Raw genomic sequence first — 17,939 nt, forward strand, 5'->3', positions numbered from 1 at the left:
ACCAAGATGTCACAGGTAGGACTGAACATTATCAACATACCAGATTATCGATGAAAATTAAGTTTAATTTTTAATGCAGTATTTCTTAGTCTTATAATTGGATACTGTATGAATTTCATAATTCAAATACGATTATAACTTATGGTAATTTAAAGATTATTTGGCTCAACCCCTTCATATACATACATAATAAAATTGAGGGTCAAAAAGCTAAATAATTGAAGCAGTGCCAAAGAGCTAGTGAGCAGCAGAGGCATGAATAGAATTCACATCTTTTCATCCCCTAGAATAATGATCTAATGTAAAGCAGGCAATACTTCCTTAAATTAAAAAGAGATAGACTGCTTTGACTAAACACTCTATAATTTCCCTTAGAATAGTTTCAAAACTACCAAAAAAAAAAATGAGGATATAAGTTGTTCGTTTCAAATCTTGGATTTTTTTGTTTCAATCAAATGCAAACCAGCACTGTTACAGATGCTTTCCAAAAATATAAACCAATATAACTATCCATTATTAGATAAACCTATGATCTCTTTACTAAGAAATAAGACTTAAATAAACTAAATAAACTAAAGTAAACTAAATTAAATAAACTTAAATAAACTAAATTGAAATACTGAGAAAATCTGCGAAAATGGAACTTAAAATGGAACTTAATTATCTGCAAAAATGGAACTTAAATTATCAATAATAAATTCTTGTTTTATGCCAATAAATACAAACAATTCTAATTAGGATTTATCTAGCATCTTTAGGTAATGGGTATTCCAGACCTAAATATTCCATATAACAGAAGTTTACTTCTTTGATTATCCAAACCTTTATTTTTAAAGTTGAATAGGAACCTTTCTAAACTCTCTCACTTTTCTAGTTTAAACAAAACCTAATAAACTTGGTATTTTTTTCCACCATTCAGAGACATTATTACAAACAATTATTGTGGTTACAATCAGGTTGTAAAGCAGTAAGCTATTAGGTATCCTGGGCTCATTTTCCTTTGCTAAGTGGTCCATAAACTACATTGATTTTTTTTGAGTTATGGTAACTGCTTTTATGTATTTGAAATAGACACTTTATCTTCATCAGCTTTTGGTGACAGTATTTCTATCTATCCCTTCTACCTGTCTGGTTAGCATTGTACGCATAGTACCTGTAACCTGGTTCACAGTAAGGAACTAAAAAGTTTGTTTCCTTACATGTGAAATGTGTACAGTCATGGGCTTAGCAATTTGGGCATCTCAGAAACTTCTGCTTTCCCCACAGTATTTTTTCCTAGGTCTTAGATTATGTTTTAGGAGTGGCCTGGGTAACTTTTCTAAAATACCAGTTCTTCCCACAAAGATGTAAGCTACTTATACCAGTCTGGGACAGGGTAGAGACCTGGGCTTTTTCCAAGAACTCCCCTGGAGATTCTAAATGTTACAAGCCTTGGTTCTCAAGATGACTGAATCTTCCTGATAAGTGGAAGAGAAGCATTACTGGTGAATCCTGTCACAATTGTCTACTTTTACAACTTTATCTTTCATATTTTAAATGAGATCTCCATAACGATGAAATACATACCGTGTTTCCCCGAAAATAAGACTGGGTGTTATATTAATTTTTGCTCCAAAAGATGCACTAGGGTGTATTTTCAGGGGATCTCTTATTTTTTCATGTACACAATCTACATTTATTCAAATACAGGCATGTCATCTTCTGGAACATCGTCATAACGTACTAAATGCGTCTGCCTGGCTGATGATCTTAACTGGGGCTTATTTTTGGGAAAACATGGTATTTATAACCACCTAAATAATGTGACCCCTAACTGACCCTGAACTGCTATGGAAACTATTCTTCAAGCCAGAATTTACTGAAGACTTTGGAGGCATTCATCATATATTATCTAATCTACAATGAATATTTTCAGGAAAGATAAGCTTAATTTTTAACAGCTTTGTCCTTCCCCCCTCCCCCAGCAAATATTTATTAGGCCCCAATTATATGACGAAGACTGGCTGGGCTCTAGGCATACAGATATAAACCAAAACAATTTTATGGAGCTAACAATCTGATACTGGTCAAATTATCACACTCATAAAAATAAAAGGAAACTGCCATAACATACCAAAGAAAAAGAAAAGGAGAATAATTTCCTATGAAAATTATACAACAAAAGCTTGACCTAGACTTGGGGAGCAGAGGTCCGCAAAGATTTCTCTGGGTAAGGGATGCTTCAGCCAAATACTGAAGGCTGAGTCTAGTTCACTAGCTAGGCCCAGGAACGGTAGCATCCACCAAGATCCTGTGGCGAGGCAAGCGTGGCATGCTTGAGGCCCTAAAGGAGGACCCGTGCAGCCGGGGATACAGGCAAAGGTGAAAGTGACAGATGAGGTGAGATAGCAGGCTGGGTCCAAACTATGCCGAGGCCTGTGGGGCAAGGTAATGATGCTGATCTTGACCCCATGAGCACTAAGACAACATTGAAAGGTTTTAGAGGAGGGCGCCATGATTCCCAAATGTCAAAAATACCACTCTGGCTGCAACGGGAAGAACAGAAATAAAGAACACGTACAGGAAGCTCAGGTATGGATAGGAGGATCATACTGGGTTTGAAATTCCTTTAAGACATCCAAGTAGAGATGGCAAAAAAGCAGGTGGATGGGTCTAGAATGCAAAGGAAAGGCCTGGGATATAAAGGTGAAAGTCCCAGAGGTGGATTATCTCTTAAGCCATGGGCATCCGTAAGATTGTTTAGTACAAAGTAAGTTTTGAATTTGGAGGAACTCTAACCTTTACTGGCTAAAGGAAAATAAGCCTGTTATGGAACCTGAGGGGTGGCCAGAAGGGAGAGGGAAACAAAGAGTGGCATTATAGAAGCTGAGAGAAGAGAATATACCAAAACAAGGACAATCGTGTGGGTCTGAGTAAGATGAGAAATGAGAACTGCCTGCTGAACTTGGTGACTGAGGCACTGGTGGCTTCTTTGACAACTGGGTGGCTAGAGCCATGGCGACATAAAGCAAAGTGGGATGGCTTGAGAGGTGAGTGTGAGGCGAGGAAATGGAGAGGAGCACCGACAATTCTACAGTGGAATTAGGTTCTTAACTGAATTCAGTTCAGTGATTCATGAAGTACATCAATGTTTGCAAACATTGATGAATTTCATGTATCACTGAACTGAATTCAGTTAAGGAGATTTATCAGAAAAACATTTTAATTGAAAGTTACCTGAAATGTAATACAATCTCATGCAAATAATTATAAGGGAAGGAAAATTATTCCAATATAGTCCTCAGCTTTAACTTAGGAAAACACGATCCAACTTAAAGTATATTTGAATCTCAGTGCAATAAATGTGAATAATTATCTGTGAATTTTTATAACAGTTTAGTGAACTATATCTATTATTTCTAGAATCAGATAAACTCTAAGTGTAAAGAGATGACAGGTAGTTCATCCAACCTGTTGCTGAAGTCGGTGTTTATCCTCTTCTAGCTGCTTGACCTTTAACCTTTCCAGTTCTACTTGGTGAACACAATCTTCCTTGGCCCTACGGACAGAGTCCTGAAGTTCTTGCAGGTTCCTTTCACGTTCTGATTTCAGTTCCTTTCTTTCTCTTTGAAGCTTAAAACAAGTGCATCTTTAAGAGTTGGCCTATTACAGCTGCATTATACTGTTCAATATTCTTTTATCCTTATATATAGTCAAATGTTCAAAATATTTACAATTTTCATACTTTTTTCAGTTATTAGAGGAGAGTTAATCTTTAAGTACACTGAAATTATAAACTTTCAATCATTTAATTCTAATATATTAAGTATATACAGAATCCATATATGACTTGTATAAATTCAACTGAAAATGCCCTAATCACTTAAAATTCCTACTTGAATAAAACCCATTTTGTTACATAAGCAAATATGCCCAAGTTTCTTTTTTTCTTTTAGAAACTTCTTATTTTCTGCCTAATCATATAGAAGATAACAGAGCCTTAGTATTAGGAACAACTATACATTATATTTAAATTTAAGCATCTAAATCAATTTAGAAATCCCAGAAAGTATATAAAGATATGGCTAGGGTGATATGGTGAGATAATTTTAAGAAACACATTTGGGTATGGAAGGAACATATAAATTTAACGTGGAAGAAATTCTAATTATTTTGAAATGAGCTTTATAGTAATTTAAAGACGTATTTAGGGTAAAATTTAGGTAAGGACCTAACGAAAATGTTAACTAGGCCTACTACTAATATAAGTTTTCATTCATTCTTGGGTTCTAATGTTTAATGGTCAAGAGAGGGATATTCCCTTCTTACTGAAAACAAAATCAGGATTCCCAAGCCCGCCACATTTTCTCTTTTCTCTAGGTAGTGCAACTATCCATTCCTTTCACATAATGGAAAAGTTACCCAAATATCTTCGCTATTGCAGAAGTCAGCCACAGCTAGCTGAACAATAGTTAACCATGTCAAATAAAAAGTTTTCTACCTATTCCTCACATCCTAACATATAAAATATGCTTTACTCAGTTGAACAGAAGTTTTCTCCATAATGTGTGAAAGAATTTCTATGAAATATATTTTATACAAGTATAAAGAAAAAATGAAATAAATGGTATAAACCTAATATATGGATTCTGTGAAATAAAGATATCTGATAGACAAATATAGTACCTCTGTTTCTGTAATGGCAAGCTGTTGCTCTCGCTTCTCTAAATCAATTAGGGTTTTTTGAAGTTTTCCTTCTAAAATAGTATATTCAGCCACCTGAAATATAAAAGTTACCTTATCTTTTCGCCAAATTCCAAACAAAATTTCCAAAATGCATACACAAGACATTATCATTATCAGTTTTCCTTTCCTCCTTCAATTTCTATGCAAGTTAATACCTTTTTCTGTACTAGTGATTCTCTCTCTCGATCCCTTTTCTTCCATTCCTCTGCAAGAGCTTGCATATGAGCCAGTTCTTTTTGCTTTAGCTACAAAAGGAAGAAAAATAAAGTCAGGGAAAAACTCAAAATATTTCAAATAAACAAATCAGTTGTTTGCATTTAAAGAAAATTAAGGGATCACTGATATGTTTCTTTCAGGAGTTCTATTTTATTCTTTAAAAAAAACAAAAAAGATGCCCGAGGCAAGTAATACCTCATATGAGTATAATTCAAGAGAGTACATGACGCTAAGTTTTGTTTTCTAGCTCTCGTGTTTAGGGACTGAGGATTCCAGTTTCAGGAGGGTATGCTACATGAGGGCCTGAAATTTAAAAAAACCTTCAAGTTCTTAACCTCTGAACTCTAATCTTCAGTCCTACTTTTGCCTTAGAATCATGGACTAAATTTAGGGGAATCCTTCTGAGTGGCTTCTGCCAATCTTTTGCAGTTTAATTTTTTTTGGTCTATATCTATATCTATATCTATATCTATATCTATATCTATATCTATATCTATATCTCTCTATATATTTTATTTTAGGAGTGAGGGATTCTTGATATTCAAAGGGATTAAGTAGGGTACCCATGAAACACAGAGAGAAAAGCTTATGGAGTAGGCAAACTATACCAAGTAGACAAAAATAGAGTTTTAAAGTAACACAAAGTAACCTGATTTTCAAAAATGTCTTCCTGCATCTCTTTCCACATTTCTAGTTCGAGGGCTGCTTTGTATTCTAAGGTTTCACGAGGCTCTGTCTGGATTTCTGAAGGTGCTGGGGGAAGAGAAGATGGCTTCTGTTGTACAGCAGATAAACCCTAACATAGGAATAAAAAAGCATATTGAAACAAATACTCTCACATCCAAACATGAGATCCATTTTAGAGAGTAATTTGATAATTCAGTGATATTTACCTGAGATGAGTCAGAGACAAAAATCTCACGCATTTTTACTAGTCCGTAATCTTCTAGAGTCATTGTGTAAGAAAGATTTATTATCCTATTATTTGACCTACAAATGAAATCAGAAATACATTAAAATTCATGGAAATACTTTTATTTCTTTCCTCTTATGTCCCCAATGCTATAGCATTGAGTAGGCAACATTACTTGCATTTGACACTCGCTGCTGAAACTGTAGCAGCTTCTATAAGCCTCAAGACCTTCCATACACATTTTATTTGATCACAAATACCCTATTAAGCCCATACCTACATTTACTATAAAGGGAGCTATAACAGCTGTAGATTACTTGGAGAAATTGAAAGTATAAAGGAGAAATTTTAAATCTCACTGCCCATAGGTTAATACTGCTAAAATTTAGTTTATTTTCTTCCTCTCTTTGTTTTATGTGTATGTAGATACACATGTATTCATGCATGTTGAGATCATACGGTTTTGTCCTTTTTTTCCTATTCACATCAGGAAGATTTTTCTCATGTCATAAACATTCATTTGAAATGTAATTTTTTTATGCCTCTAAAATATACTAAAGAATTTATGTAGTAAAATAAAAAAAGTAACAATTCCCCTATTCTTGAATATATATATAGGTTAGTCTGAATTCTTCTTTCACTTTTCCTGGGATGAACACAGTCATACATAAATCTTTTACTGGATACAAGCATTGTCTCACGATAATTTCTAGAGGTAGAATAACTATTATGTTATTTTTATCATAATGAGGACGTCTCTGTAACATAGAATTGCATGTAGCATTTATCATTAAATAAAAACAAGACAAAATGTCAGAGGAAAATAAAATCTTGGCAATAAAAATCCACGGCTTTATCTAAATTAAATAATATTTCATAAACCCTTGGTCAAACCAAACTTTAATGACTGGATCCCACACAATTAGAACTCGTAATTAACAACTTTCCCATTTTCTTCTAATCTCACAGATTTTAGAAGAAATAAAATAAAATGAAGCACTACCATATCTGAAGTTTTCACTTAGTCTCTTAAGACTTCTCTGTCTAACGAGTAGGGCGGGCAATCAAAGTTAATATTCATAACAAACAGTACTAAAATAACTTTAACAAGTAATGATTTGATTATTTTCAGTATATTCTAGTTATGATGACAGAAAGGAATACTAATTTTTAAGAGATTTTTCAATAACAGTAGTTGAAACAAAAATAACTTTCAGTTAACCAGAATATTTGATTCTCTAAAACACCTGTTCCCAGATCTTCCAAGTGAATAAAAATTTTACTAAATCCTTCCCTCTCTAGAAGTGGCTATAGATGGGCAAGAGTAAGGGAAGATACTTCAATGAAACTTTTATATCTTGGCCTTTTACTGAGCCTGACTTCCTTCTTTCTCTATGCTTTAAAAATCAAGGCATGACATAATGTCAAAGTGAATTTAAATTTCTATTGTAAATTTAAAAAGATCATTCAACAAATATATTTTGTCTGAAATATGTGAACTCCAGCTTTTCACTGTGGCAATTGTTTTTAAACATGCCAAACATTTCTAACATTCTCAGACTTTTGATGTGAGGCAAAAATAGATACACTTTTATATGAAAATATTTTTAATATTTTAAAAAGATGTTAAAATATTTTTCAAGTAGAAAAAGTTATTCTCAATACAAAATAACATAAAAATACTAAATTAAAAGATCCTGAATTTAAAATTATCAGGCTAAAGCGAGGGAAGGGAAATACACAACAGTCTGAATAAATAGTATTACAGTAGCACAGATTCTTCATTTTGGGAGGGTATAACGGATACAAGAAAGCTCAAGAGCAAACTGGAATATAGCCCCCACAGGTCAAAGAAGAGCTCAGAAAAAAGATACGAAAAGATAAGTTGCATCGAGCTAATCGGAATAAAAAGCAAGCTAAGACCAATTTTGCAAAATGCATTACCCTTGTGCTGCTATAATGGGCACACTTTCACTGTATGTCTGACGCCAACACTGTTCACCATTAGAACCTAAAAAGCGAGTTTTTTCTGAAGACAAGATGTTAGAAAGCTGGATTCTGGCGATCCCCAGAAGTAAATCTTTACTCATTTTATCCTTGTGCCATAATTCAATCAGCAATGGAATCCTGAGGAAGAGAGAAACGGGTGTTGATACCTATGAACTCTGAACTCAGTCTTTTCTGGATTAAAATCTTTGACTTCCTTTAATGTGGTCAAAGTTGTTTTTGTTACCACAGGTAACAAACAGAAAATTCTATTACATTTTCTACATTTCTTTGTATGCAATAAAGAAAACCCTTCAAACACTATTACTCCCACAAATGGTTAATTTTTAGTTACCCTTCATTCCTCCTTTTAAAATAATACACAGATTTGAATTTTGATACTTAGAAAAATGACATTTCCCAGATCTCATTTTTCTTCACAAATCCATTTTCTGAGAGCTGGATTAACACCTCCATTTTATATAGATGAAAAAATAGAAAACAATAATATGGTACACTCAGTGAATCAACGATAAAAAATTAAATAGTTCATATTTATCTTCACATATTATATCAGGAAAAGGCACGACTACTTTTCAAAGTTCCTTCATTACTCATACATTGTTTTAACAAAATTCTGATATCTAAACTTAGGCAAATAAGATATGAAAATCTGAAAAGAGCCTTCATAACCACATAAAACTTTGAGGCAGAAGCACAAATGTCACAGACATTAATAGTACATTTGTTTCTATAGGTTTTCCTCTTTTTTATAAGATATATATTGTCAAGAGTTGACTTGACAAAATAATATCATACACACAGTGTATACATTACCTTAAGAAAGTATCTTGCAGCTGATGAGGCATAGTTGCAAAATCAAATGCACAGTAAGATTGGGGAAGAAAAACTTCCATGTTTTTCCGAACTTCTATAGGGGGATTTGTCATAATAGGAGCTGCACTTCCAAAGAATGGATATGAGTACCTACAATTTCAGAAAAAAAAACAAAACACCTTAGAGTTTACAGATAAAATTTATAGTCTGTTAAAAAAAAGTATAATATGAATATTATGAGCAAATAGAATTTTTTAAATAAATGATACAAATACATTACGGTTTTTACTTTTATCACCAACTTTAAAATTATTTTCAGTGTTGATATAAAAATGACAGAAATTATAGAGTGCATTATTTGCATGGTACTAGTTCCCAACTTGCTTTACAGGTAATATGTTAATGGAAAAGAAAGAGAATTCGGGTATTTTGAAGGCAATGACACCATATAAGTAAGGGACAGTCATTTTGATACACTCCAAGTAAGACCAAGATTTAGGAATGTGAATGACTCTACTAAACAAAGACCAAGCTCCCATTTAAGAGTTCCCTGAAGGCTCAAGTCCTATCTTTTCCATGTTTGCACTCCCAAGAACAAACAAGCAGTGGCCTCCATATATTAAACATTCAAGAAATGCTTGCGGAATTTAATTTCTAGCACTATTTTTCCTTACACAATAACATCCTGATCATTTATGAGCTAAAGAGCCTTCAGTCAACTCCAAAAGGATGCAGTTACGGTATTCTGTCTTTGAACAGAGAATCAGGGATAAAAGCAACTCAAACGTACTACAGATGAATCAGAGTGATATAACGCTATTTCTTTCTTTCATCATAAAAATGACACCAGGGTAAATGGAAGAATGCCTGACTACTACTGAACTTATTTTGTATGTAAGGCCAAATATAAAGATATAATGCTCGCTTAAGTTTCATGTTAATATCTTGTTATTCATTATGAAAACCAGAATTTAAACCCACTGGTAAAAATTGCTTTTCTTGTAAGAAGAATCCTGTGCATTCGTTCAATTCCTATATAATTATACATCCAATGAAATCAGGTCACCTCAGAGAGAGTTCATGCTCTAGAAATTCAGCCCCCAACCACCTCACTATAAGATGTAGTGATTAAAAAGGAAACACAGACTTTTTCAAATACAAGTGTTACCTCGCAAATTCCATTACATTATTGCAAACTACAATTTCATACCAAAGCAAAGCATGATAACATACAATTTATCAAACAGAAAAAGTTAAATGGCCAGTGTTTTTAATAATAACTTAAAATGAATCAAAGACAGAACCAGTAGTCCTTTTTAAAAATTTTATTTTTAATTATAGTTGATATACAATATTATATTAGTTTCAGGTGCATACAGTAGTCCTTGTCAAGTGAATTATATATAATGTTAAGTGGACCATAAAACTACTTCCTCAGTTTAGAATATTTGTTCCCATTTTCTTTGCCAACTGAACTATTCTGCCTCATATATTGACTTATTTCTGAATCTGTCTTCTTCACTAGGTTGAACTCTTTGTTTATATGGCTCACGTACCCCTAATACCAGGCACACTGCTGGAACAGTGTGAGCACTTGATGAGTAAACAAATGCCTGTTACAAGAAGGAAACACAAAAACTACTATTAGTGCTTTCCAAGGGGGCTTGTACAAGGCTTCCCCTTCACAGCACCTAATTTTAGATCGTCCCCGTGTCTATGTTTCTGGCCAATACCTTCTATAGGTATCCTAAGATCAGCAGAAGAGAGATCTCAGTTAAAGTAGTAAAGGGAGAAAAGACAAAAAACTGAAGTAATGGATAAGTATTGATTCTATTGCTAAAAACAATTTTAAGAGGTGTTATACAAACCCTTTGAGAAAAGCTATGGCTGTAAGAGAAAACCTTTTTCAGCTTTCAATTTTCAAATAAAAACATTTTAGTAACGATTCTCAGCCTCCAACATAAGGTAAAATGCAGAACTTAAGCTGCAATGAAAGGACTTCCATTCTATGAATTCACAACCACACTCAGTGCTAGATGTCTTTGATTGTGTCCATTGTTCACGAAAGCTTGGAGGACTTTGTAAAACAACTTCATAAGAAATCAAAGAATTGAAAAATTAGATGCAAGTATGAGTTGATTTATGCATCTGACAGGTAGGTGTGTTTCAAATAACAGCGGGAAGCAATGTGCAGTTGCAGACATTCCCGGGATGGCAATCCAAGATGACACAAAGATTTCCTTAATCACATAAAGACCAACAACTTTATTACAAATGCTAATGTGTGCTCCAAAGAAATTTATGAGGAGAAACCAAATACTCCAAACTAAAACACACTATTGTATTACATTTAATTTGTATCTCAGCCAGAAAAGTCTATAAAAACGTAATGTTGCTAAAAACAAACTATTGTGCAAAGCCATTTAACTGACTGAAATATATATCCCAAATTTTTTACATTAAAAAATGTGGACACATTCCACTTAGAGTGCATTAAGTATGGTTTTTAGATTCACAGCTATAAAATGTAGGTTTTAGGAATATAACCTCCAATTATAATAGTTTTTACTGAAAAATCAGAAACTACCATTATTTTGACCTGTGGCACCTTTTCTAGAAACAACACATTTTAAGTTCAAGAGTCACTGTATTTTAAATAGGACTATTAATAAATTACTATAAATACTTGCAATTATTATACTAGAATACCATATTTTGCCATGTATAAAATGCACTTTTTTTGCCCAAATTTGTGAGGGAAAAATAAGGATGCACATTATACATGGGTAGTACTAATTCTGTATCTACATAAATGTTTTTAATTCTTTTATTTATGCTTATGAGTTAAAAGTGTAACTCTAGAAGTCAATAACTATATCCGTATACAAAATAATACCCTGGAATACAATAATCGGTTTTGTTGAACTTAAAGAGGAACTTGCAAAGACGTACATGATGTGTAAATATCATAACCTTTCTCGTACCTTGTATCTATTCTTGTGTTTTGTAATTATTTGTTACATAAAATTTCTTGTACCATAATTAATATGTTATAAAATAAATGCTAAAATTCCTTTATAATACAAAACAGAAATACCTAAGTGTAAGCAAACACAAATTTGAATTAAAAAATTAAAATGAAAGATGACTTTCCCTGAAAAGTTTGGGCCAAAAAACATGGGTGTTCATTATACAATGCAAAATATGGTAGTTACGATTGTTACCTCTCATACCACCAATGCCACCCTGGTTTAAGTTGAAAGCATTAGGACATAGATTTACCCTCTTTTAGTACACTGATTTAATAAATACTATAACGTTTTTCATGACATTTCTCTCTCTGCAACTTCCCAAATACAGGAAAGGCATTTCTCCTGAGAAAATAATACTTTCAAACAAAATCAAATCACACCTTAATACACAGTTGATTGGAAAACTGACTTCCAAGTCATGGATACTCCTTAAGTCGATGGAAAAGCAAAAATGGTGTGATGTTGCTGGAACAGCAATTTTCTGTCCTGAAGCTGTTTCTGAAGCATTGGCGATAGTCACTGGCTGGGCCACTGAAGCAGGTACAGCAGGATTGATAGCTAAAATTGATATTAATAAAAAAAATTTTAAAAAGTTGTGAATAGTTTCTCTTAAGTTACTCAAATAATTTCAAGATATCATCTTATTTACCTTCAAGCAAGGAATTATTTGATTTTATAAACATATGAACTGAGTCATAAACATCCTAAAGTGCCTTGTCCCAAATTTTGCAGGCTTTAGTTCCCTTTACAGAATTGTGTTTAAAAAAAAAAAAAAAGAAGAGCTTCCTCTCCACATGCATTGCAAAAATAATAGCATACAGTACCAATGCAGTTATGTATGACAGCAGCCCAGCAGGCACTAACTTACTTCCAAGAGGCAGCTGAACTGAACTTAGTATTTGAAGGGTTCTATTTAAGACTTAATGCAAATATAATCACATCACTTTTTCAAAAGTAGTTTTGGTTATTTTTGGCACATATGACATGTTCTAACAAGAAGCTAACACTTGAAAAGACAGAGCTGTCTAGTCCAAGCCTGTTATAGACCAGAGATGTTTTAGTGAGTGACCCAAGTAATACACCCAAAGTTCTAACTCCTAATGCACAACTACTCTAATTACTTACACTAAATATAACTATAGATCCTTATGCAATGGATGGAAAAATTTCATAAAGCCAGATAAATATGCATTCTCAGATTCTCTCTTAACCTTAGGATCAAAAATGATTATTATGAGTTTACTTGTAAGAGGTAGTTTTTAGCTCTTTCCTCTAAAATTCCAATGTATTGAAGATATTTGAGAATTACCTAGCTAAAACTCTATTTGAAAGAACTATATTCTTTAATTTCTTTTGTATAGACTATTTCTAATACAAAAGTAAAAGAAAAACGTTCTTACCTTTTAGTAAGTTTTATAATGAAGTTAAGTAGATTACAATTACTTTAAATTGAATTTTTTTTACCATCGCCACACATACTGGCTCTTAAACTCACAATTTTCACTTGGGACCCATAAAAAATCTCATAGTCATTTATTAGGTGACTGCAAAATCTATTCCTAAACGATCTGTAAAGACAACATCTTACCCTTTGGATTTGGTTTTGTGTCCTTATCATACTGTAAGCTTTCCACTTCGCTTTCTGTTGCATCATCTTTTGTTGGAGGTGACTGGTTGTGAGGCGGAAGAGGGGACACGCTGGGCGACTTTGGCTCAGTAAGTTTTTCCTTTATGGGGGTTAAAACTCTCTTCTTTGAGTGCTGTGGCACATGCTCATTCTGGGTCTTTAATTGAATTAAAGACTAAAAATTAAATAAAGTATAATTTGCAAAGAACTTTCCTTCATAATTAAGCAAAAAACTTGACGTTTTTTATTAAAAAATATAAGCTTCCTTTCCCAGTTTGGATATTCCTAGTCTATTTTTCTTGAGAATTTGCAAATTTTTTTATAGCATCTAGGACCAGAAAAAGGAAGACGAATAGGAAGGAAATCTATCCAGAGCTAACTACCAGCATGCATCCTAATGAATAAGAAGGGATACTGGATAAAAGGAGTCAGGTATAAGTGTCCCTGGGAATGGCTATTTCTACCAAGGCAGTATCATGGAGGCCTACATTCCTTTAAAAAACAAAACAAACCAGGCATCTAGTGTGATTTTCTTCCTCTCCTTTGCTGTACTACCCTTTAAAAATACATGCATATATATTTCTTAAACTCTCACTTCAGGCTTTTTTATCTTTAATTCATAAGTTATATAAAGATCAGTTCTTTAAAAGAATAGGAGGCTAAAGGTGATTGGGGATATATATAATCAAAAACCACTGACATTCAAATCAATTCCCATCTCTGTTGCCTAAAGAGAGTATGAGGACTATAAAGCACTTAATGAACCAAGAACCTTATCTTACCTCAGAGTGAGTCAACCCCCCCCCCCAAAAAAAACAACAACAAAAAACCCCAACAATTCAGGTTCCCAGAAACTAGGTCTAAAACGAGGTCTTCTCTTTACCTTTTCCGCCATAGTCAGTGACTATGAGTTGAGGGTGGGGGAATGGTTTCCACTACATGAGAAGTCTGTACCAAAAGACTGGATACAGTCATTTATAAACCACAGTAGTGGAAGCCACAGAGCTTTTCAGGAAGGTCTTTTCAGAGAAGAGATAGCATGTAACGTAGGCCATAATTAAGAGTAATGAGTACATTTTTATGGTAGGTGACTCTTCCAAAGTTCAACTTGTGTGAGTAATCATGAGCCACAGTGCAGAAGCTGCAGTCGGGGAAGGAGGGTCACTACTTGCCTGGGTGTCCACGCCTTCTCTCTGCAGAGCCACAGACACCCCCACAGTTGGGGCTAGCTCCACAGGAATAGGGGCAAGCTTTTGTTTGGCTCGGTTTGGAGGTTCAAGGATAAAAGCACCCTCAACTGTGACTGGGCGCTGGCTGATTTCTGAACTGCCCTTTTTCAGTAATCCAGTTAAGGGTATTTCTGTACTTCCAAGTGACTGGTCTCCACAGCAGAGATGGATCTAATATGAAAGGGAAAATCAAAACAGGGCTTTACGTTTTCTCCCTTCTTGTAAACATATAAACTTAACAAAAAGTTATCAAACAATCCGCAGAAGGCAAGTATAATGCAGGTTATCTCACTGACCAGCAGTGACTTAGTAATAGAGTCTCACACATGATTGTTAAAACTGTTGATTACCACAAAGTTTACCAAGAACTCAATAATAAAGATATTCTTTCATTTTTTTTCTTTCAGTACTGTTTACACGTGATCACCCTTTTTTCTGTCTCTTTGGTGACCTATGTTTACTTTAATATTTTACTATGCTATTTTATTTACATATATATGCAAATTGTATCATGAATACATGAATTTACACAAAAAAATACCTCAAACATTTTTTTCTATTTCCATTTCAATATTAATTTAAACACAGTTCTAAAAAGCAAGTTAATGGATCCAGCCATATATGGAAATTAAAAACCTAAAATAATTTTTTCATTCACCCATAAAACACCATATTTCTTTCTCTTTTGTTTATTTGCTTCTCATACTTTACAAAACGGTGTTCAACAGTAAAAGGTAAAGGAGAGTATCTCTGGGATGGAAAGCACTGTTAATCACTGATAGCTAATCAAAACTTCAACATTACCACCTTTTGTAACAACAAAAAGGTTATTCCGGGTATATATTATATACTTCATTTTCCCTTACTATGTTGAAGCCTTGGCAAACTTAGCATTCATATGAACAATAAGCAATCACTACATGAAAACAGTTTTAGTTCTAATATCAGCAATGACTTGTAACTTAGACTTAATGTTATTAGGTGTGATGATTTCAATGGGCTGTAGAGAAGGAATTTTTATGACTTAAATGTCCACGAGAATCAAACTAATAAGTCAATACCTTTGATCATGATTACTATATTAGATATAGAATAAAATTCAATGTCTTTTTTTCCTACATACTTCATCATTTCATATAGTCTTCAGCTTTCTAAATTTCTTGCATTTAGCAGAACCGCCTCTAAAATTTAGTTCTATTAAAATTTCTTTAATTCCTCTTGTCACCTCCCACCCAAAATGCAAGACTGACCACTTTACTATACACAAATGACTACCTAATGGTATATTTCACTACCCTGTTTCAGGCTTATTTAAAGCAACTGTAATACAAAATAGAACAGTAATTCTCACTAGGTAAGGTTCACTTTTAAATAGTCTAATTTGAAATTAGTTTGTAAAAAACACTCAATTCAATGGCAGGTTTCAGAAAATTGTGTTTTCTTTTTGAAAACTGTGTTCTCTCTTTGCTTTTAATAGCAATAAGGAATATAAATTCTGAAACCTGAAACGTGATCTGTGTGCCTATAGCTACTATCCCCACTAACAATAATGAAACCTTCCTTGTGTCCATAGATTTAGGGTCCAGGTACAACTTTTCTTTCTATTATAAAGGACTGATAACTGACATACCTCTTTTCACATTAACTGGGTAAGGAGGTATACCTCTTAAAATTCTGAAGTAAATGTTATGCTATGACTTTACAACTCAGGATAATTTCTAAAAAAATTAAAAGATGTGATAGAAAGAAGACCTCCAGTACTGAAATAAGATAGTTCAGCCTTCTCTAATGCTTAAAAAAATAATCTCTAATAAAAACCAATTTTCTGCACGACTTACCTGTAGTTTAGGCTGAAGGGCCAGGTAAACACGAAGAATTTCTACACTGCTATGTATTCGAACAGACGCTCTCTCTGGCTCAAAGTTTGGGTTGATCAAATCATTGAAGGGTTCATTTGTAACATCATTTCCCAGTAAAGAATAGTAAAAGAAAAACTCAGGCTGTCTTTCTGGAAGTTTCATGGTACATGGAATTAACTAAACATTTAAGGAAGGGAAAAAAAATGAGTATTACTTCGTAAACCACTAAACATGCTTATTAGTATCTGATGAACTCCAAAAACATTTGCAAAAACATTAGCGATTTTTTTGTCAAGTCTTAAAAATCAATCACTCAAAATGTCTCATTCTCTGCCAAATTAATACCAAATTACTGGTTTGATTAGTTTTTTAAAGTTTATCTTAGAAAAGCACAAAGAGATTAAAAAATTTTTATAGTTTTATGTTGTTTTCAAGTTGACATTTCATTCAACTGGTCCATGAATAAAAACACAAAAGTTCTCTTAGAAGAAAATAATCAAGTGTTGTAAACTGAGCTTTCCTTATTTCCACATAACTTATTCCATCTTATCCTCATTCTGCCATCCTCTTCTTAAATGAGAGGTTTTTCAAAAATCATAATCCAGGCTGTTTAATATAACATCTTAATCCAGGCTTTTGAAAAAAAGCTTTAGCCGTGCTGTCAAAATTTAGAGACCTATAAATTAACAGTTGTCAAAGGATGCCTTCTGTACTAGGAGTGTCACTTTTCCAAGCTGGTCACATATGATAAAGACATGGGATTCTTGTTCCAGAAAATATAAACTATGTTCTAACAAATAATGTTTGCAAGAACATTGGTAAAAATACAATAAACTATAAGTAACTGATGTGTTTGTCAATATGCTTCAATATAGTATAGTAATCACATAGTGTCTGCTAAATAATGATATATTGACATGAAAGTTACCTGAGATATACTACTAGGTTATAAAACAGTTATAAGACAGTATAGTTTGTGAAAAAACAAAAGTGCAATAACCGTTTAGATTAAAACAGATAAAACAAATAAAATTTACTTCATGTACTGAGCACCTAGTAAATATTCAAGTTATTTATTTTAGGTAAAGTATAAAGTAAAACAGGCAGTCAAAAGGGCAGAATTGCTAAACTGTGTGCTTGCCCCCTTCCATGACCACATCAAATTTACAACTTAAGTATAGAACAATCATCATTGAGAACCAGCTGAAGACTACTGAACAGAATTACTATAACTAAGGATATAAAGAAGAAGCCATTTCAACACTCGTAGGAAGAGCAGACATGGGAAACAGGCTGGTCCCATACGCACGTGTGCTGATTAAAAATCAGGATTATCTTGTCTGCAGAGGTCCTGCCTGAGAGTAATGGGTTCCAGCCCCACACCGGGCTCCCCAACCCGGGGCACCAGTGCCAGAGGGAGAAGTCCCCATAACATCTGGCTGTGAAAACAAGCAAGGACTGTATTCAAGAAAGACAACAGACTGCTACAGACCTTGGTGCTGCAGGACGTAAAGG

The 17,939-nt window shown here is 33.6% G+C and overlaps 1 protein-coding gene across 5 annotated transcripts in view; it reads right to left on the minus strand.

The window, feature by feature from the left end:
- Nucleotides 1-17,939, minus strand: part of CEP120 (centrosomal protein 120) — a 63,243-nt gene that overhangs the window by 27,148 nt on the left and 18,156 nt on the right. For 4 of the 5 annotated variants that reach the window (XM_019728015.3, XM_019728018.3, XM_074328555.2 and 1 more), the window contains 11 exons: nucleotides 16,404-16,601; nucleotides 14,509-14,736; nucleotides 13,298-13,511; nucleotides 12,090-12,267; nucleotides 8,678-8,827; nucleotides 7,799-7,981; nucleotides 5,835-5,931; nucleotides 5,591-5,737; nucleotides 4,881-4,970; nucleotides 4,666-4,758; nucleotides 3,451-3,612 (listed from right to left, as the gene is read on the minus strand). In XM_019728015.3, coding sequence (XP_019583574.3) covers nucleotides 3,451-3,612; nucleotides 4,666-4,758; nucleotides 4,881-4,970; nucleotides 5,591-5,737; nucleotides 5,835-5,931; nucleotides 7,799-7,981; nucleotides 8,678-8,827; nucleotides 12,090-12,267; nucleotides 13,298-13,511; nucleotides 14,509-14,736; nucleotides 16,404-16,601 — 1,740 coding nt within the window. The remainder of the gene's footprint in view (nucleotides 1-3,450; nucleotides 3,613-4,665; nucleotides 4,759-4,880; nucleotides 4,971-5,590; nucleotides 5,738-5,834; nucleotides 5,932-7,798; nucleotides 7,982-8,677; nucleotides 8,828-12,089; nucleotides 12,268-13,297; nucleotides 13,512-14,508; nucleotides 14,737-16,403; nucleotides 16,602-17,939) is intronic. The other variant, XM_019728016.3, reaches the window with a different exon arrangement.

Source organism: Rhinolophus sinicus, chromosome 3 (genome assembly GCF_057876585.1).
Source record: "Rhinolophus sinicus isolate RSI-liver-muscle chromosome 3, RSI-T2T, whole genome shotgun sequence".
Lineage (NCBI taxonomy): Eukaryota > Metazoa > Chordata > Mammalia > Chiroptera > Rhinolophidae > Rhinolophus > Rhinolophus sinicus.